At 50.9% G+C, this 22,531-nt stretch overlaps 1 protein-coding gene across 2 annotated transcripts in view; it reads left to right on the top strand.

Annotated features, from left to right (window-relative positions):
• The first annotated feature begins 335 nt into the window (after positions 1-335).
• TOMM70 (translocase of outer mitochondrial membrane 70) overlaps positions 336-22,531 on the top strand; it is a 52,822-nt gene continuing 30,626 nt past the window's right edge. For both annotated transcript variants that reach the window (XR_008889063.1, XM_056559295.1), the window contains exons 1-2: positions 336-644; positions 17,900-18,073. Coding sequence is in view for 1 of the 2 variants with exons in the window: in XM_056559295.1 (XP_056415270.1) it covers positions 417-644; positions 17,900-18,073 (402 nt within the window). In the remaining variant the exon portion in view is untranslated. The remainder of the gene's footprint in view (positions 645-17,899; positions 18,074-22,531) is intronic.

The following is a 22,531-nucleotide window of genomic DNA, read 5'->3' as shown; positions in this document are numbered from 1 at the left end:
TCCTTAAGGGGTTAAAATTCTCAGTTACTTACTCAAAACCCCCTTTTTTTTTTTACATTTTTTCACAATTTTTTTCTCTACAAAAAAAAAATGAATTAGATTTTTTTTTTCAAAATATGATTTCTCACATAATAATCAACATTTATGTATAAAAAAAAACAGGTTTAGTAATTTATAAGAAAATGCTCGCATAAGAAACCTACTTTAGCATTGTAATGCCCCAATACATGGACAGTCACAGCACTCACCTTGGTACAAGCATTGCTGCCAGACAGCCGGCAGATGGCGCTGCAGGACAGTGTCCAGCGCTCCCGGAAGTAATCCCCCCACCTGCCGGCTCCCAGGCTGCACCGCGTTTCCTGTATTCCGCCTCCTTGTCTTTTCCCCGTGTCCGCAGCTCCAGGGACGGAATAATCATGGCCGCCTCCAAGCCCGTGGAGCCGCAAGGCGGACCCGGGATCCCGCACTGGAAGCTGGCCTTGGCCGTGGGGGCCCCACTGCTCCTGGGAGCCGGAGCGGTGTATCTATGGAGTAGGCACAGATCGGGAAAGAGAGACAAGCAGAGGAGGACACCGGAGGGGAGGGCGAGCCCGGTGCCCAGTGCGACCAACGCCAGCCCGGAGGCGACTCCCCAGCAGGAGATGGTAAGGACTGGGGGAGGGGAGATGAGGGTGTACGGTGTGTACGGGAGACATGTGCTGTCAATGTCACCTCCTCCATGTCTGCTCACTCTAGAATCCTATACCCGCTGCACACCCCTGACTGCCCCTATACAAGCTGCACACCCCTGACTGCCCCTATACAAGCTGCACACCCCTGACTGCCCCTATACAAGCTGCACACCCCTGACTGCCACTATACAAGCTGCACACCCCTGACTGCCCCTATACAAGCTGCACACCCCTGACTGCCCCTATACAAGCTGCACACCCCTGACTGCCCCTATACAAGCTGCACACCCCTGACTGCCCCTATACCAGCTGCACACCCCTGACTGCCCCTATACCAGCTGCACACCCCTGACTGCCCCTATACAAGCTGCACACCCCTGACTGCCACTATACAAGCTGCACACCCCTGACTGCCCCTATACAAGCTGCACACCCCTGACTGCCCCTATACAAGCTGCACACCCCTGACTGCCCCTATACAAGCTGCACACCCCTGACTGCCCCTATACCAGCTGCACACCCCTGACTGCCCCTATACCAGCTGCACACCCCTGACTGCCCCTATACAAGCTGCACACCCCTGACTGCCACTATACAAGCTGCACACCCCTGACTGCCCCTATACAAGCTGCACACCCCTGACTGCCCCTATACAAGCTGCACACCCCTGACTGCCCCTATACAAGCTGCACACCCCTGACTGCCCCTATACCCGCTGCACACCCCTGACTGCCCCTATACCCGCTGCACACCCCTGACTGCCCCTATACCCGCTGCACACCCCTGACTGCCCCTATACCCGCTGCACACCCCTGACTGCCCCTATACCCGCTGCACACCCCTGACTGCCCCTATACCCGCTGCACACCCCTGACTGCCCCTATACCCGCTGCACACCCCTGACTGCCCCTATACCCGCTGCACACCCCTGACTGCCCCTATACAAGCTGCACACCCCTGACTGCCCCTATACCCGCTGCACACCCCTGACTGCCCCTATACAAGCTGCACACCCCTGACTGCCCCTATACAAGCTGCACACCCCTGACTGCCCCTATACAAGCTGCACACCCCTGACTGCCCCTATACCCGCTGCACACCCCTGACTGCCCCTATACAAGCTGCACACCCCTGACTGCCCCTATACAAGCTGCACACCCCTGACTGCCCCTATACCCGCTGCACACCCCTGACTGCCCCTATACCCGCTGCACACCCCTGACTGCCCCTATACCCGCTGCACACCCCTGACTGCCCCTATACAAGCTGCACACCCCTGACTGCCCCTATACAAGCTGCACACCCCTGACTGCCCCTATACAAGCTGCACACCCCTGACTGCCCCTATACAAGCTGCACACCCCTGACTGCCCCTATACCCGCTGCACACCCCTGACTGCCCCTATACAAGCTGCACACCCCTGACTGCCCCTATACCAGCTGCACACCCCTGACTGCCCCTATACCAGCTGCACACCCCTGACTGCCCCTATACCAGCTGCACACCCCTGACTGCCCCTATACCAGCTGCACACCCCTGACTGCCCCTATACCAGCTGCACACCCCTGACTGCCCCTATACAAGCTGCACACCCCTGACTGCCCCTATACAAGCTGCACACCCCTGACTGCCCCTATACAAGCTGCACACCCCTGACTGCCCCTATACAAGCTGCACACCCCTGACTGCCCCTACACCCGCTGCACACCCCTGACTGCCCCTGCCCCTATACCCGCTGCACACCCCTGACTGCCCCTATACCCGCTGCACACCCCTGACTGCCCCTATACCCGCTGCACACCCCTGACTGCCCCTATACCCGCTGCACACCCCTGACTGCCCCTATACCCGCTGCACACCCCTGACTGCCCCTATACCCGCTGCACACCCCTGACTGCCCCTATACCCGCTGCACACCCCTGACTGCCCCTATACCCGCTGCACACCCCTGACTGCCCCTATACAAGCTGCACACCCCTGACTGCCCCTATACAAGCTGCACACCCCTGACTGCCCCTATACAAGCTGCACACCCCTGACTGCCCCTATACAAGCTGCACACCCCTGACTGCCCCTATACAAGCTGCACGCCCCTGACTGCCCCTATACAAGCTGCACGCCCCTGACTGCCCCTATACAAGCTGCACGCCCCTGACTGCCCCTATACAAGCTGCACGCCCCTGACTGCCCCTATACAAGCTGCACGCCCCTGACTGCCCCTATACCTGCTGCACGCCCCTGACTGCCCCTATACCCGCTGCACGCCACTGACTGCCCCTATACCCGCTGCACGCCCCTGACTGCCCCTATACCCGCTGCACGCCCCTGACTGCCCCTATACCCGCTGCACGCCCCTGACTGCCCCTATACCCGCTGCACGCCCCTGACTGCCCCTGTACCCGCTGCACGCCCCTGACTGCCCCTGTACCCGCTGCAAGCCCCTGACTGCCCCTGTACCCGCTGCACGCCCCTGACTGCCCCTGTACCCGCTGCACGCCCCTGACTGCCCCTGTACCCGCTGCACGCCCCTGACTGCCCCTGTACCCGCTGCACGCCCCTGACTGCCCCTGTACCCGCTGCACGCCCCTGACTGCCCCTGTACCCGCTGCACGCCCCTGACTGCCCCTGTACCCGCTGCACGCCCCTGACTGCCCCTGTACCCGCTGCACGCCCCTGACTGCCCCTGTACCCGCTGAACGCCCCTGACTGCCCCTGTACCCGCTGCACGCCCCTGACTGCCCCTGTACCCGCTGCACGCCCCTGACTGCCCCTGTACCCGCTGCACGCCCCTGACTGCCCCTGTACCCGCTGCACGCCCCTGACTGCCCCTGTACCCGCTGCACGCCCCTGACTGCCCCTGTACCCGCTGCACGCCCCTGACTGCCCCTGTACCCGCTGCACGCCCCTGACTGCCCCTGTACCCGCTGCACGCCCCTGACTGCCCCTGTACCCGCTGCACGCCCCTGACTGCCCCTGTACCCGTTGCACGCCCCTGACTGCCCCTGTACCCGCTGCACGCCCCTGACTGCCCCTGTACCCGCTGCACGCCCCTGACTGCCCCTGTACCCGCTGCACGCCCCTGACTGCCCCTGTACCCGCTGCACGCCCCTGACTGCCCCTGTACCCGCTGCACGCCCCTGACTGCCCCTGTACCCGCTGCACGCCCCTGACTGCCCCTGTACCCGCCGCACGCCCCTGACTGCCCCTGTACCCGCCGCACGCCCCTGACTGCCCCTGTACCCGCCGCACGCCCCTGACTGCCCCTGTACCCGCCGCACGCCCCTGACTGCCCCTGTACCCGCCGCACGCCCCTGACTGCCCCTGTACCCGCCGCACGCCCCTGACTGCCCCTGTACCCGCCGCACGCCCCTGACTGCCCCTGTACCCGCCGCACGCCCCTGACTGCCCCTGTACCCGCCGCACGCCCCTGACTGCCCCTGTACCCGCCGCACGCCCCTGACTGCCCCTGTACCCGCCGCACGCCCCTGACTGCCCCTGTACCCGCCGCACGCCCCTGACTGCCCCTGTGCCCGCCGCACGCCCCTGACTGCCCCTGTGCCCGCCGCACGCCCCTGACTGCCCCTGTGCCCGCCGCACGCCCCTGACTGCCCCTGTGCCCGCCGCACGCCCCTGACTGCCCCTGTGCCCGCCGCACGCCCCTGACTGCCCCTGTGCCCGCCGCACGCCCCTGACTGCCCCTGTGCCCGCCGCACGCCCCTGACTGCCCCTGTGCCCGCCGCACGCCCCTGACTGCCCCTGTGCCCGCCGCACGCCCCTGACTGCCCCTGTGCCCGCCGCACGCCCCTGACTGCCCCTGTGCCCGCCGCACGCCCCTGACTGCCCCTGTGCCCGCCGCACGCCCCTGACTGCCCCTGTGCCCGCCGCACGCCCCTGACTGCCCCTGTGCCCGCCGCACGCCCCTGACTGCCCCTGTGCCCGCCGCACGCCCCTGACTGCCCCTGTGCCCGCCGCACGCCCCTGACTGCCCCTGTGCCCGCCGCACGCCCCTGACTGCCCCTGTGCCCGCCGCACGCCCCTGACTGCCCCTGTGCCCGCCGCACGCCCCTGACTGCCCCTGTGCCCGCCGCACGCCCCTGACTGCCCCTGTGCCCGCCGCACGCCCCTGACTGCCCCTGTGCCCGCCGCACGCCCCTGACTGCCCCTGTGCCCGCCGCACGCCCCTGACTGCCCCTGTGCCCGCCGCACGCCCCTGACTGCCCCTGTGCCCGCCGCACGCCCCTGACTGCCCCTGTGCCCGCCGCACGCCCCTGACTGCCCCTGTGCCCGCCGCACGCCCCTGACTGCCCCTGTGCCCGCCGCACGCCCCTGACTGCCCCTGTGCCCGCCGCACGCCCCTGACTGCCCCTGTGCCCGCCGCACGCCCCTGACTGCCCCTGTGCCCGCCGCACGCCCCTGACTGCCCCTGTGCCCGCCGCACGCCCCTGACTGCCCCTGTGCCCGCCGCACGCCCCTGACTGCCCCTGTGCCCGCCGCACGCCCCTGACTGCCCCTGTGCCCGCCGCACGCCCCTGACTGCCCCTGTGCCCGCCGCACGCCCCTGACTGCCCCTGTGCCCGCCGCACGCCCCTGACTGCCCCTGTGCCCGCCGCACGCCCCTGACTGCCCCTGTGCCCGCCGCACGCCCCTGACTGCCCCTGTGCCCGCCGCACGCCCCTGACTGCCCCTGTGCCCGCCGCACGCCCCTGACTGCCCCTGTGCCCGCCGCACGCCCCTGACTGCCCCTGTGCCCGCCGCACGCCCCTGACTGCCCCTGTGCCCGCTGCACGCCCCTGACTGCCCCTGTGCCCGCTGCACGCCCCTGACTGCCCCTGTGCCCGCTGCACGCCCCTGACTGCCCCTGTGCCCGCTGCACGCCCCTGACTGCCCCTGTGCCCGCTGCACGCCCCTGACTGCCCCTGTGCCCGCTGCACGCCCCTGACTGCCCCTGTGCCCGCGGCACGCCCCTGACTGCCCCTGTGCCCGCGGCACGCCCCTGACTGCCCCTGTGCCCGCGGCACGCCCCTGACTGCCCCTGTGCCCGCGGCACGCCCCTGACTGCCCCTGTGCCCGCGGCACGCCCCTGACTGCCCCTGTGCCCGCGGCACGCCCCTGACTGCCCCTGTGCCCGCGGCACGCCCCTGACTGCCCCTGTGCCCGCGGCACGCCCCTGACTGCCCCTGTGCCCGCGGCACGCCCCTGACTGCCCCTGTGCCCGCGGCACGCCCCTGACTGCCCCTGTGCCCGCGGCACGCCCCTGACTGCCCCTGTGCCCGCGGCACGCCCCTGACTGCCCCTGTGCCCGCGGCACGCCCCTGACTGCCCCTGTGCCCGCGGCACGCCCCTGACTGCCCCTGTGCCCGCGGCACGCCCCTGACTGCCCCTGTGCCCGCGGCACGCCCCTGACTGCCCCTGTGCCCGCGGCACGCCCCTGACTGCCCCTGTGCCCGCGGCACGCCCCTGACGGTTTTTCCGTTTTTGCACTTTCGTTTTTTCCTCCTTACATTTTAAAAATCATAACCCTTTCAATTTTCCACCTAAAAATCCATATTATGGCTTATTTTTTGCGTCGCCAATTCTACTTTGCAGTGACATTAGTCATTTTACCCAAAAATTCACGGCGAAACGGAAAAAAAAATCATTGTGTGACAAAATCGAAAAAAAAACGCCATTTTATAACTTTTGGGGGCTTCCGTTTCTACGCAGTGCATATTTGGGTAAAAATGACACCTTATCATTATTCTGTAGGTCCATACGGTTAAAATGATACCCTACTTGTATAGGTTGGATTTTGTCGCACTTCTGGAAAAAATCCTAACTACATGCAGGAAAATTTATACGTTTAAAAATGTCATCTTCTGACCCCTATAACTTTTTTATTTTTCCACGTACAGGGCGGTATGAGGACTCATTTTTTGCGCCGTGATCTGAAGTTTTTATCGGTATGATTTTTATTTTGATCGGACTTTTTGATCACTTTTTATTCATTTTTTTAATGGTATAAAAAGTGACCAAAAATGCGCTTTTTGGGACTTTGGAATTTTTTTGCGCGTACGCCATTGACTGTGCGGTTTAATTAATGATATATTTTTATAGTTCGGACATTTACGCACCCGGCGATAACACATATGTTTATTATTTATTTTTTTACACTGTTTTATTTTTTTTATGGGAAAAGGGGGGGGATTCAAACTTTTATTAGGGAAAGGGTTAAATGACCTTTATTAACACTTTTTTTTCACTTTTTTTTTGCAGTGTTATAGGTCCCATAGGGACCTATAACACTGCACACACTGATCTCCTATGCTGATCACTGGCGTGTATTAACACGCCTGTGATCAGTTTTATCGGCGCTTGACTGCTCCTGCCTGGATCTCAGGCACGGAGCAGTCATTCGCCGATCGGACACCGAGGAGGCAGGTAAGGGCCCTCCCGATGTCCTGTCAGCTGTTCGGGACGCCGCGATTTCACCGCGGCCGTCCCGAACAGCCCGACTGAGCAGCCGGGTCAGTTTCACTTTAGAAGCGGCGGTCAGCTTTGATCGCCGCTTCTAAAGGGTTAACACCGCACATCGCTGCGATCGGCGATGTGTGGTATTAGCCGCGGGTCCCGGCCGTTGATGAGCGCCGGGACCGACGCGATATGATGCAGGATCGCTGCGCGATCCCGCTTCATATCGCGGGAGCTGGCGCAGGACGTAAATATACGTCCTGCGTCGTTAAGGGGTTAAAAATGCATGCGGTTAACTTTTTCCCATACTGTTCCCATCCGTTTTTTTGCCATACGGTTTTCTTTAGAAAAACGGATTGAAAACAGTGGCAAAAACCTGATGTGAACCCAGCCTAAGGCTGGGTTCCCATTACGTTTTCCCCCATACGGGAGCGCATACGGCAGGTGAGAGCTAAAAACTTGCGCTCCTGTATGTAATTAATTTCAATGAGCCGACCGCAGTGAAACGTTCGGTCCAGTCGGCTCATTTTTCCCCGCACCTAAAACTGTGGTTGGGCACGGTTTTAGGTCCGGTTGTCAAAGCGCATACAGGGCAAAAATGAGCCGACCGGACCGAACGTTTCACTACGGTCGGCTCATTGAAATTAATTACGTACAGGAGCGCATACGAAGGCATACAGGAGCGCAAGTTTTTAGCTCTCCCCTGCCGTATGCGCTCCCGTATGGGGGAAAACGTAATGGGAACCCAGCCGTACTCTAGTTTTTTTTTACCTTAAAGGAGTAGTCCAGTGGTGAACAACTTATCCCCTATCCTAAGGAGAGGGGATAAGTTTGAGATCGCGGGGGATTCGACCGCTGGGGCCCCCTGCGATCTCCTGACAGCCCGCGGGAAGGGGTGTGTCGACCCCCGCACGAAGCGGCGGCCGACACGCCCCCTTAGTACAACTCTATGGCAGAGCCGAATCGCTGCCTTCGGCAATCTCCGGCTCCTTCATAGCGATGTATTGAGGGGGCGTGTCGGCCGACGCTTCGTGCGGAGGTCGGCACCCGCTATCTGGCCGGAGAGCCTGGCCCCCGTACAGAGAGATCGCAGGGGGCCCCAGCGGACGGACCCCCCGCGATCTCAAACTTATCCCCTATCCTTAGGATAGGGGATAAGTTTTTCATCACTGGACTACCCCTTTAAGACAGCAAAAGTGATTTTTTTTTTACTTAAGGACTTTTTCATTGAAGGCTTATCTTCAATATGTGGTTTGTGGGGTTTGACACCGCTAGAGCCTGTGGAGCCAGACCCCACCAGTGGACCACCCAAACACTTAATGCTGTGCAACAACATGGTATTACTCAGAGTAAGCAGTCTGAGTATTGCAAGTAAAAGTTCCCTATGGGGACTTAAAAATTGTTAGTAAATAAGAATAAAAAAATAAATTAATTAAAACACACAGCCCATTCCCCTAATAAAAATGTAAATCGGCCCCTTTCCCATTTTTAAATTTTGGGGCAAAAAGTAAAGTCCCATGGAATTAGCCTCACCTGCACGGTTACCCTGTACCAGCAGGTACAGCACTAGCAGAGTTTTTTTTTTTTAAAACGCCGTACAAAATGCCAATTTTCCCGCACAGCGTTTTTTCTGTGAAAAAAACGCTGCGTCCAGATGTTAGCTGCAAGTCAATAGTAAACTGCAAAATGCCAGATCCACTTGGCGTTTTTCAGTTTGGTTTTTTTTTTAATTTTTTTATTTTTTTTATCCTTTTGCCATTTTTCAGCAATTTTGGGCTCAGGGGCTGGTTTTTCAAAGCGCCCAACAAAACCTAGTTTGGCGTTTTTTGCACAGAAATGGGGGCTTTTCCTCCCATAGAAGTCTATGGGAGAGCAAAAACGCCATGTTGGTTTTAACTTTGGTGTTTTTCAGGCGGTTTTTATTCTCTTTTGGACTTAAGCGATCCAAAAAAGTGATGGAGATACCTTTTTTAATAAAATTTCGTAGGGTACCATTAAAAAAAATTATAAAAAAGATGCAGTAGTGATGGAAAAAATTGTATCTAACGAAATGTATCTTTTTTTATAACAACATTTTTATAAATTTTTAAACAGGGATCAATTTATGTGTGCGGGCAGGGCACAGAAAATGTAGCCGACAATAATAAAAATGTAGTGTGTGTGTGACTTTTTTTATAATTTTTTTTACATTTTTTTAGGTAGTACTACTACTCCCAGCAATGAACACAGTTCCATGATGGGAGTAGTAGTACCTGTTCTAATAGACAGATCGCCCGTTGCGATCCTCCTGTATAATTTAAAGATGCCGTCCCTTCTATGGTCCCCTGCACTGACATATATATACATATTCATATTTCCCGTAGGGCTGTGATTGGCCAGATGGTGCCAGCCAATCACAGCTCTGTGGGAAATATGATTGTGTATATATATGTCAGTGCAGGGGACCATAGAATAGCGGCAGCCGCATCTATAAATTATACAGGAGGATCACAGCGGGTGTCAGGAGTGGCACTCGCTGCGATCTGTCTATTAATGCAGGTACTACAGCTCCCAGCATGGAGCAGAGAGTGCTCCATGTTGGGAGTAGTAGTACCCACAGTTAAAGGACAGATCACAGTGGGTATCACTCCTGACACCCGCTGTGATCGTCCTTTCTATTGCAGAGATGCGGAGCGGCTTTCTCCTGCGCTCCGCATCTCTGCACTGTACGAGGCCTGTGTGAGGTGGAAATTTGTGCCCCATGCGGACTTGCCTCCACTCCTCCCCTCAGCTCTCCAAAGATTTCCGAACTTAGAGCTGGGGGAGGGTAGAGTGAAGGCAAAGCAGGGGGAGAGAGGAGGTACATTCCCCCCACATCTCCCCTCTCCCTGCTCTGCCTTTGGAGGATGCAGGTCTGCACGGGAGAAAGAATACAGAGCAGGGGAGAGAGGATGTACACGGCTCCTCATCTCCCCTCCCCCTGCTCTGCCTGTGTTCACTGAACGGAACAGGAGGATGACAAAGTGCACAGGCTGAGGATTTATAGACTACAGGGGCTGGGGGATAAATCTCAGTGATATGAATAGAACATCACTCATTCATATTTCTCTCTGAGAGCTGTGATTGGCTACAACCATCCAGCCAATCCCCACTCTGGGGGAAAATATGAATGAATGATCTATTCACATCACTGGCCGGTACAGAGCAGAGATACGAGCGCTGTATAGAGCCGCTCCGCATCTCTGCTATTAGAGATGAGCGAACTTACAGTAAATTCAATTCGTCACAAACTTCTCGGCTCGGCAGTTGATGACTTTTCCTGCATAAATTAGTTCAGCTTTCAGGTGCTCCCGTGGGATGGAAAAGGTGGCTACAGTCCTAGGAGACTCTTTCCTTGGACTGTATCCACCTTTTCCAGCCCACCGGAGCACCTGAAAGCTGAACTAAATTTATGCAGGAAAAGTAAGCAACCGCAGAGCTGAGAAGTTCGTGACTAATCAAATTTACTGTAAGTTCGCTCATCTCTATCTTCTATATTATGGGCGATCACATCGGGTGTCGGGAGTAACACCCAGGGCGATCTGTCTATTAGTACAGCTACTACTCCAATCATGGAACAGTGTGATCCTTGCTGGGAGTAGTAGTACTACCTAAAAAATTTAAAAATAGAGAAAAAAAGTGAAGCACACACACTTTATTAAAGATTTATCAAAATTTCATTATAAAAAAAATAAAAATGTTGTTAAATTATTAATTTTTCCATCCCTACTGCATCCTTTTTTTTTTTTTTGGTACCAAACAAATTTGGAAAAAAAAACGCCAAAGGGGCCAAAAAAGGCAAATTCCACACAGGTAAAAATGCCTGAAAAAAACGCTGGGAAAACAGTGGCAGTTTTTCAGGCGTTTTTAAGCATAAAAAAACGCAGGGAAAAAACCTCAGTGGAATTCTAGCCTCAAAAAATCTCATCCAGACACTGTGATGCAGATCATTTACATTTGTAGCCTGTCCTCTTATTTTCTGTCGCACTGACTGGTTGCAGATTTTCCCCATTCAAGTCTATGCTGAAAAAAAATCCATAAGGAAAACCTAATGTTGTTTTTTTTTGGGGGGGAAAAAAGTTTAAAATAAATCCTTAAAGGGGTATTCCGGTGGAATTTTTTTTTATTTTAAATCAACTGGTGCCAGAAAGATAAACATATTTGTAATTTACTTCTATTAAAAAAAAAATCTTAATCCTTCCAGTATTAATCCTTAATCCTTCAGCTCCTGTATGAAAGTTCTTTTTTAATTTCTTTTGTCTGACCACAGTGCTCTCTGCTGACACCTCTGTCCATGTCAGGAACTGTCCAGAGCAGGAGAGGTTTGCTATGGGGATTTGCGCCTACACTGGACAGTTCCTGAGACATACAGAGGAGTCAGCAGAGAGCACTGTGGTCAGAAAGAAAAGAACTATACAAATTCCTCTGTAGCACACAGCAGCTAAGTACTAGAAGGATTAAAAAAAATTTATAGAAGTAATTTACAAATCTGTTTAACTTTCTGGCACCAGTTGATTAGAAAAAAAAAATTCCTGGGGAGTACCCCTTTAAAGGGGTACTCCGGCGCTTAGACATTTTATTCCCTATGCAAAGGATAGAGGATAAGATGCCTGTCACGCCCCCTCCCATAGGCTTGCATTGAGGGGGCGGAGCGTGATGTCACATGGGGGCGGAGGCGTGACGTCACAATGCTCCTGCCCTGTGATCGAACACGCTTCGGGGACTGATTTTAACGGGGTGCAGCGTGCAAGATCATGGGGGTCCCTAGCGGTGGGACCCCTGCAATCAGGCATCTTATCCTCTATCCTTTGGATGGGGGATAAGATGTCTAAGCGCCGGAGTACCCCTTTAATGTCTTGGTTTTGTAGACTACTATGGGAGGGGGAAAATGGCCAGAAAAATACAATGAGGTTTTAACATTGGCATTTTTTGCCGTTTTTTTTATACCTGTTCTTCAATAGGAATCCTTGAGTCACATGATGAATGAATCACATGACTTGTAACGCTATAAATGCAGGGGGGAAAAGGCCAAGACTAAAAGCCACTATTTTTAGGAAAAGGTCACAAAAACTGCATCTTGGGAGTACAAAATTAAGGGGTAGTTTTTGTGGCTTTTTTTTTATTTTTCTGGTTGAAAAAACACCAGAAATAAGTTGTGTAGAATCAGTGTGAACAGTAGATCCTTCAGTACGGAGCCGTGCTTAGGGCTTTTATGTCCTTACTGCTTTTATACACAGAAAAGCGGATCCTTTGGATCAGGGCAAATTCCACCGGGCACAGGACAGTACAGTACAAACAGCTCTCCATGTTACACAATGGGGCCTCTCCTCTTCCTAAATGAGGATTTTTTATATATTTTTTGTAATGAATTGCATCAATGTGGAAACATCAGTCAGTTCATATTTAGTGTCATTTTGTGACCATGAAATGTAGGTGTAAGTAACTTCATTTGGGACATTTTTGTCAAAAAGGGATTCTAATTTTTTTGGCTGTATATTGCTCAGAAAGCGGGAGAAATGGCTGAAAAAGTGTAGAAAATAGGCAAAAGATAAAATGAATTCTGAATGCTGTCAAGTTTGAAAGTATGAGGTTCATAAGGTTTAATTTCTCCGCTTCCGCTCAGATTCCATTATGCTTAGCTGGCAGTGAAATGTTTGCAGATTTGAGGAATGTGCGCAGAATTTGTGCAGAATTTCTTGTGTTCAATACAAAGATTTCAGGTGAAATTCGGAGTCCCAATTGACGTTAGTATTGATAGGTACAATGTTTTTGCAGAATCCGGAATGCAGAATTTCCGCAGCAGAAAGTCTGTGAACATACCCTATTAAAAACATCTTAAAGGGCAGAAGAAAAATCTCTCCTATTGTTAGGGCTTCACATTTATGTTGCTGGAGTACTGTACATAATTGCAGACCCATTGGGGCAGTGTTACGGCCTGGCTCTAATGCGGTCTATAGACTTTGTAATAGCCGGGACATCAAGATTGATGCACTTAGTAAAATGACTCTTTATTTCAAAGCTTTAATGGGCACTGTCATTAAAACTATTTTTTGGTATTGCACCCCTTTATGGTAAATAAAAAAATCTTTTTAATGTACTTTGTTTAAAAAAAATGAAGTTTTATTCGTGTTTGAAAAGCTGCCACTAGGTGTCTCACAGTAAACACTGTGCGTTCCATGTGTAGTAACTAACTAAGAATAAAGTGCCCTGGTCTCGGCCGCCCAGGGTCCTGAATGCCCCATAAGCCCACTCCGAATAGGTAAGGCCGGCAAGTTGACTCCAGCTGATGGAAGCGCCCACCCTGTTGTAAATCCCTTTATTAAAAGGACAATGAAGCAGGAAGTGGTCCATGCTTTCTACCGTGTCCCCGCACTCTTCTCGTGGACATCCCCATTCATCAGAGTTCCTGCACTTCAGGTTGTCCCTTACATATAGCTTCCCCTGAAAGCAGCGCCAGGCCAAGTCCCAAAACTTCTGGGGGATCCTTTTCATGTTCAAAAGATACAACCACACCCTCAGATCTGGAGCTGGGTAGTCTGAGTGCCAGAGGCTTCTGGAAGTGGGTCAAAAGAACCGGTTTGTCAAGGAACTGCCTTGACTGGGTCCTGATCTCCCACACTCCCAGACCCCACCGACGTATCGCCTTCAGAGTCGGGGGAGCGTAAGCCGGAAGATATCCATGGGGCATATGGAGGTCCTCCTCTCTCCCATTCCTGGAAGAAAGGCCGAAACCATTCCCTGCAGGAGATTACCCACGGAGAAGCCCTCTCTGACCAGAGGTTTGAGATGTTAGCTTTCAAGAAGGTGTTGGTTAAGAACACCACAGGATTTACCATAGATAAAACCCCTAGTCTCCTCGTGCGGTACGTAACTTCCCTCTTGACTAGGTTCAACCTGTTCCCCCATAACAGTTGGAAAAACAGGCTGTAGACCCTAGTGTAGTAAGCCTCTGGCAAGATACATACACTGCCCAGATAGATAAACAAGGGGAGCAGGTACAATTTGATCAGGTGTACCCTTTCCCTGAGGGTCATAGACCAACCCTTCCACTGGTCCACCTTCTGAGTGGCATCCTGGAGCTTACCATCCCAGTTTTTGGTGGGATAATCATCCTGGCCGAATGTGATGCCTAAGACTTTTGCTGATTCTTGGGGCCCTGGAAGGGTGTCCGGGAGATCAAACGTGGGATCCCCCCCTCCCAGCCAGAGACTCTCACACTTATCCCGGTTGATCTTAGACCCGGATGCCTCCGAGTAGCGGTCCACCTCCGACATCACCACATCGACCTCCTTTATCAAGGAGACAAAAAAAATTGACATCGTCAGCATATGCCACCCGGCTCCGCCAGACTCATACCGACTCCCGCCAATGCTCCGCTATTCGCCCTCCTAAGGAAGGGATCGATCGCGAACACATATAAGTGTACGGTTCAATCAGGTTTTCACCATACGGTTTTTGACTTTGCACAGTTTTTCTCTTGGAATTTCAATCAAACAAGTGAAACTTTATTCATGGAATGAAAAGTTAAAAACTTATGTTTTTTCTTAAAAAACTGATGCAACCGGACATCATTTTTCAAACCGTATACGGATTGAAATTTGTACACACATTTTGATACAGTTAAAGGGTACCTCTCATCAAATAAACTTCTGATATATTTTAGATTAATGAATGTTGAATAACTTTCCAATAGCATGTTAATGAAAAATATGCTTCTTTCTATTGTATTTTTCCCGATCAGTCCTGTCAGCAAGCATTTCTGACTCATGCTGGAGTCCTAAACACTCAGATCTGCCAGCCTGCTTTGTTCACAGCCAAACAACCGTGAGGCAGCATGCCTGGACTGTCTGAACATGCTGGGAATTGTAGTTTTGCAACATCTGGAGGAGTGCATTTTGTAGACCACTGCACAGTGGTCTCCAAACTGTTGCCCTCCAGATGTTGCAAAACTAAAACTCCCAGCATGCTCAGACAGTTCAGGCATGCTGGGAGTTGTAGTTCGGCAACTTCTGGCCCTTCTTATGTTGCCGAACTACAACTCCCAGCATGCCTGGACAGTCTGACAGCTGAAGTGTATGCTGAGAGTTTTATTTATGCAACAGATGGAAGTGCACGGTTTTGAGACCACTGTGTAGTGGTCACCAAACTTTTGCCCTCTAGATGTTGCAATACTACAACTCCCAGCATGTCCTCTTGGTACAGGCATGCTGGGAGTTTTAGTTAGGCAACATGTGAAGGTCCAAATGTTGTAGAACTACAACTCCAAACATGCATGGACTGTCTTGGCATGCTGGGAGTTGTAGTTGTGCAACATCTGCAGGGGCATAGTTTGTAGACCATTGCATAGTGGTTTCCAAACTGTGGCCATCCAGCTGTTGAAAACTACAACTCCCAGCATGCCCAGACAGCCTCTGATTGCCTAGGCATGCTGGGAGTTTTAGTTTTGCAACAGCTGGAGGCACCCTGGTTGGGAAACAGATTGTATATAATATATAAAAATATTTCTATAAGTACATTTAACAGATATCTAATACGCACAATTGTATGAAAAAGCAATACATACGTGTGTATATGTACTTTTATTCAAATATATATCTGTGTATATGTAATGTGTGTATGTGTGTGTGTGTATATATATATATATATATATATATATCCTGTATGTGTGTGTACCGTATTTATCGGCGTATAACACGCACTTTTTAGGCTAAAATTTTTAGCCTAAAGTCTGTGTGCGTGTTATACGCCGATACACCCCCAGGAAAGGCAGGGGGAGAGAGGCCGTCGCTGCCCGCTTCTCTCCCCCTGCCTTTCCTGGGGTCTAGAGCGCTGCTGTCGGCCCTTTTCACCCCCTGGTTATCGGCGCCGCTGCCCGCTCTGTCCCCCTGACTATCGGTGCCGGCGCCGATAGCCAGGGAGAGAGAAGCGGCGCCGACAGCCAGGGGGAGAGAAGGGGCAGCGGCACCCATTGCCTCCCCCCATCCCCGGTGGCATAATTACCTGAGTCCGGTCCGCGCTGCTCCAGGCCTCCGTTGTGCGTCCCCGGCGTCGTTGCTATGCGCTGAACAGCGCGGCGCATGACGTCAGAGTGCCGCACCGTGCATAGCAAGTAATTATGCCACCGGGGATGGGGGGAGGCAACGGGGCAGCGGCGCCGGCAATGGGTGCCGCTGCCCCTTCTCTCCCCCTGGCTGTCGGCGCCGCTTCTCTCCCCCTGGCTATCGGCGCCGGCACCGATAGTCAGGGGGACAGAACGGGCAGCGGCGCCGATAACCAGGGGGTGAAAAGGGCCGACAGCAGCGCTCTAGACCCCAGGAAAGGCAGGGGGAGAGAAGCGGGCAGCGACGGCCTCTCTCCCCCTGCCTTTCCTGGGGGTATATCGGGGTATACACGCGCACACACGCACCCTCATTTTACCATGGATATTTGGGTAAAAAACTTTTTTTACCCAAATATCCTTGGTAAAATGAGGGTGCGTGTTATAGGCCGGTGCGTGGTATACCCCGATAAATACGGTATATATACCGGTGTGTGTGTGTGTGTGTGTGTGTGTATGTATATATATCTGTCTATCATATATGCCATGTAGCAGAGTTTCGCAAAAGTATGCCTTCAGTTGTTTAATGACTCTAAAACTTCAACCCCACACATGCACAGTTGGACTTTGACTTTTTGGGAATGCTGGGAGTTGTAGTTTTGCAACAGATGGAGGCCCCCACTTTGGGAATCATTGCTATCTAGTACAGCAGGTGAAAGCAGGATGGGAATGGTTGCTTAGTAACATTCCGAGCGTTGGGGCTGGTCAGGTGACTGGGGCAGAAAATGGCAGTTAGGAGGAAGTGAGCACAGAGCGGCAGCAAAGAATGCTGGGACCTGTAGTTTAAAGACAGCGTGCGGGGAAGGGAACAAGTAGGACGGCAGAAAGGTGTATTAGAGCTGCGTACAGGAGATACAAAGGTCACAGTAGAATAATGGATGCAAGGTTAATGTCCTGTGCTGATCTGAGTTGTTTTTTTGTTGTTGTTTTTTTCCTTATTACATTCGTTGGATAACCCCTGTAACTATTGAAGGGGTATGGCTAGATTTTGTGACAATCTGTGCACATGAGATACTGATTGAGAGGATAATTCATTACAATACAGAAGCACTGCAGTGTATTTTAGCAGTGTTCTCCTAAGAGTGCATTCACACAGAGTAATTCAAGATTCATTTACTCGAGTAATTCCTCTTGAATTCTCCGCTCCAAATGAACGCTCATCTCCTCTGCCCACTGACTTTAATGTTATTTCTGCTGTCCTGTTCACACTGTGGAAATTCTGCTAGCGGAATTCCGACGCTGAATTCCGTTCCGCCTGAAAAAAGAACATCTGCGTTCTTCAAGCGGAATCCGCTAGCAGAAATCAATTGAAGTCAATGGTAAAAAAAAAATCCGCCCGACATCGTTTTCGCGGGAGATTGGCGCGAAAATGGTATGAAAACCCTTCACTTCTTTCTCCCCCATGCCTGCGCGCAATTCCGCGCAAATTGCGTGCAAATTTACCGTGAATTTCGCGCAAAAAATTTTTTTTTTCCGCCCATACATTTTTCAGCGTGAATTACTCTTCATTTACTCCGTGTGAACGCACCCCAATCCTTACGTTGCTATTGATCTGTAATCCTGTTAAAGTTACAGATGAGTGATTTTTTAATTAATATTATGGTATCATGCACAACAAATGCCTCGGTCAATGCCCACTGACGCACCTTGTGTTCTTCTCTGCAGAGCCCGCTAGAAAAAGCACAAGCTGCAAAGAACAAAGGCAACAAGTATTTTAAAGCTGGGAAATACGATCAAGCCATTCAGTGTTACACTGAAGCCATCAGCCTGTGTCCTGCGGAGAAGAAGGTCGATCTGTCCACGTTCTACCAGAACAGAGCTGCAGCCTATGAGCAGCTGGTGAGTAAAGAACTTACTTGGGGCTCCTCTTACTTTACAATGTTATGTAGCTGTAAGAGTCTATTCTCATAGTATCCTGTGCATATTTGATGTGCAGGAGTTAAAGCTGCAGAGTTTAGTGTAAACTAAATGACTGAACACAGCATCATATCTGCAGCTTCAAATCCTGCGCATCAAATATGCGCAGGATATTGTATGTGTGAGTAGACCCTTAGGGTAGGGTCTCATGTGCCATATTTTCAAGGCCCTTCAAATCCACTTCTGAAAAATTTCGATTTTGAAAATTTTGTGAAAAATTGGAACATTGCTGCTGAACTTTGAAGCCCTCTGGTGTCTTCCAAATGTAAAAACATGTCAACTTTATGATGCAAACATAAAGTAGACATATTGTATATGTGAATAATTATATAATTTATTTGGAATATCCATTTTCCTTATTAGCACAGAGCTTCAAAGTTAAGATAATGCTGCAACTATCGACAAAATTTTACCACTAACATAAAGTAGAATATGTCACAAAAATACAGTCTCGGAATCAGAATGAAAAGTAAAAGCATCTCAGAGTTATTAATGCTTAAAGTGACAGTGGTCAGATGTGCAAAAAATGGCCGGGTCCTACAGTGAAAATTGTCTGGGTCCTTAAGGGGTTAAAAGGTAAGGTGGAAAAAACAAAGTGCAAAAACAGAAAAACACTTGGTCCTTAAGGGGTTAAGCATTAATAGCTTTGGGATACTTGTACTTATGAATTTGGTTCCGAGATTGTTTTTTCATGACATATTCTACTTTAAATTATTTTATTATAATTTTATTTATTTATATAGCGCCTACAGATTCTGCAGCGCTTAAAGGGGTACTCCGCCCCTAGACATCTTATCCTTTGGATAGGGGATAAGATGTCAGATCGCCGGGGTCCCGCTGCTGGGGACCCCAAGGATCGCCGCTGCGGCACTGCGCTATCATTACTGCACAGATCGAGTTCGCTCTGCACGTAATGACGGGCGATACAGGGGCCGGAGCAGCGTGACTTCATGGCTCCGCCCCCCGTGAAGTCACGGTCCGCCCCCTCAATACAAGTCTATGGGAGTGTGTGTGGCGATCGTCACGCCCCCTGCCCATAGACTTGCATTAAGGGGGCGGGCCGTGATGTCATGAGGGGCGGAGCCATGAAGTCACGCTGCTCCGTCCCCTGTATCGCCCGTCATTACGCACAGAGCGAACTCGCTCTGTGCAGCAATGATAGCGCAGTGCCGCAGCGGCAATCCCGGGGGTCCCCAGCAGCGGGACCCCGACGATCTGACATCTTAAGGGATAGGGGATAAGATGTCTAGGGGCGGAGTACCCCCTTTAAGTTAGTGGTCATTTTTTGTCGATACTTGCATCATTTCTTGGTGAAAAATTCCAAAATTTCATGAAAAATTTAGCATTTTTTTAACTTTGAAACTCTCTGCTTGTAAGGAAAATGGATATTCCAAATAAATTATGTATTGATTCACATATACAATATGTCCACTTTATGTTTGCATCATAAAATTGACGAGTTTTTACTTTTTGAAGACATCAGAGGCTTCAAAGTATAGCAGCAATTTTTTAATATGTAGTTTTTTACTCTTTGTGTAGTGTAGTGTTTTTAGGGTACATTCACACGAAACTTGCTGTAAACCCCGCCCATGGGGGGGGGGGGCAAAACTACAACTCCCAGCATGCACTGACCGGGCATGCTGGGAGTTGTAGTTATGCAACAGCTGGAGGCAGACTGGTTGGGATTGGGAAACACTGACTTAGGTAACAGACTACCGCAGTGTTTCCGCACCACTGTCTGTTTGCTAATTCAGTGTTTCACAACCCATGTGCCTCCAGCTGTTGCAAAACTACAACTCCCAGCATGCATGGTCTGTCAGTGCATTCTGGGAGTTATAGTTTTGCAACAGCAGGAGGCACAGGGGTTGGGAAACACGGAGTCCGTCCCTGCACCATCCCCGCCATCTTCCCCCGCTCTGAAACGGACTGAACTTTCACCCCCACTTCGCTCCTATTCTTTAGGATGATCGGGGCTGTCTCTGACCGCTCCAATCATCCCTATTTTCTGGGCTATCGATCATCAGGGACCCGATCAGCCTGGAATCGCCGTACATCGCCGACGTGGGGGGGTGTCTCAGGACCCCCCAGGGGTTTGCATGGGGTGCCTGCTGAATGATTTCAGTGGCAGGGACCGAAATTCTCCCGGGCCTACAGGTACGCCCATGGTCCTTAAGTACCAGGGAGCAAGGGTGTACCTGTACGCCCTTGGTCCCCAACAGCGTAAAGATATGAAAACATGTTTTCTATGAGTGACAAGACAAGTTTTTTCTATAAGGAGAAGTCTGCATGTTGACGACATTCTGCAGATTTTGAGCATATTTTCGTACAGATTTGCTGCAGATTTAAGCCACAGTTGCCTTTTTTTGTATTGGAGATCAGTAAGGCAGGTCAGTTTGCACAGCAGATTTTTTTATGCAGCATGTTATAAGATTTTTTTTTAAATCGGATCTACTTTGCTGGTTGATGTTAATTATTTTTTTATTTTCTGTACAGAAATTCAGTGCAGCCTCAAGGGGCTGGGTACAGAATTCTCTCTAGTTATTATTGGGTTCCTACCCGTGTCCATAAGATGTTCCCTGATGTGTCTCCTCATTGTTGAAGGGGTTGTAGTCAGCAGGGGTCACTACTTCATGTTTTCTCAGAGGGTCCCCTGCTTTCCCAGTTCTGGAAAAAAAAACTGGGAATTTCTGTTTAAAGACTTTTTTACATCTGTCGGACATACTGTCAATGCTTGATAGCTTGCATTCCTGCTATGTGGAAGCGCTCGTAACCTCCTCCTATTCAGATGTGACTAGCTAAAGTACATGACCTCCAGGTCACCGCCACAACAGATCTGATCGCTGATCTGATCCGATAACAAGACGTGCTTCTATTGGTCGGCCTTCCTTGACACAGCTGATTATCAGGCCCTCATGTATACTTGAGGTTGTTCTGTCCTGGTGGTCCCCTCTCATATAGCTGTTCCCCTTCCCTTTTCTTTTCTGTTTTGGATGTTTATTGAAAGTTTAGTGGTGTTTTTTTTCTACTCTCCCTTGTGTGAGCCTTGATTTGGCCTTGGTTCCCTCGGGAACCTGCTGGGTTCCTTTTCTGTCCGTCCTCTCCTGCTGCTTTGGGACTAAACTGATTAGCTCAGAGTCAGTAGGCGGGGTATATCCTGCCAGGAGGGGCCGACTTCTTTTTGTATGCCTAGTGTCAGCCTCCTAGTGGCAGATATACCTACGGTCTCTGTGTCCCCCAATGGATCCTCCGAGAGAGAGATTTTACGGTAAGCATAAAAAAAATCTACTTTTTCATATAAGTATTTTAGAGGATCTACCTGGAGCAGCGGCAGCACCTAGAAAAATAAGGTAAACATCATTTTAAGTGTCACCCGCACTTTTGGGCGTTACCATCAGGTTATTGGGAGTGATGCTGCTGTCAGATTCTCCTTAATACCATTCATGATACGTCTTATTCACACACTTTTATTAAAATGCATAATAAGAAAGAAAAAAAAATCATATTCCAATCCTTTTATGGCAATATTTTCTGTTTCAATTATTTTCAGCAACAGTTTAACCCCTTAATGACAAAGTTGCCCTGGCACATAACGCATCAGGGTATTCCATCTATGAATCAAGTGCAGGAGCAGGGATTCCATTGATGTCCATCATTAACCTTTCAGATGCCGTGATCAATACTGATCTTGGCATCTGAAGCAGTTGCAGTGCTTGAATACACTCATTGGACTGCCCTCAGCGTGATTGTGGAGATCCAGTGAGTGAAAATGGAAGCCAGAGCTCTGCTTACCTGCTCCATGCTGCTCTGAGGAAGATATTATATAGTCTGCCCACAGAGGAAGACTATACAAGGTTGCTGAAATCCGTGACCATTGCTATGCCAATGCATAGCGCTGAACAGTAATAGCAATCCAAAGATTGCTATATGTAGTCCCCTATGGGGACTTAAAAAATTTAAAATAGAATCGTCCTTTTTTTTTCCCTTTTTGCCAAAAAGAATAAAAATAAATAGATTTGGTATCGGTGTGTGCATAAATGTCTAAATGATTAAAATATAATGTTAATGATCCTCTACAGTGCACGACGTAAGAGTTCAAAATTACAGATACTGTCTTATCACATTCCACAAAAAATGAAATAAAAATTGATTTAAAATGTATATATATTCAAAAGTAGTACCTATAAAAACTAAAGATCACTGTTAGAGATGAGCGAACTTAAAGTAAATTCGATTCGTCACAAACTTCTCGGCTCGGCAGTTGATGACTTATCCTGCGTAAATTAGTTCAGCCTTCAGGTGCTCCGGTGGGCTGGAAAAGGTGGATACATTCCTAGGAAAGAGTCTCTTAGGACTGTATCCACCTTTTCCAGCCCACCGGAG

Source organism: Hyla sarda, chromosome 2 (genome assembly GCF_029499605.1).
Source record: "Hyla sarda isolate aHylSar1 chromosome 2, aHylSar1.hap1, whole genome shotgun sequence".
Classification (NCBI taxonomy): Eukaryota; Metazoa; Chordata; class Amphibia; order Anura; family Hylidae; genus Hyla; species Hyla sarda.
This window is presented reverse-complemented; position numbering and strand designations above follow the sequence as displayed.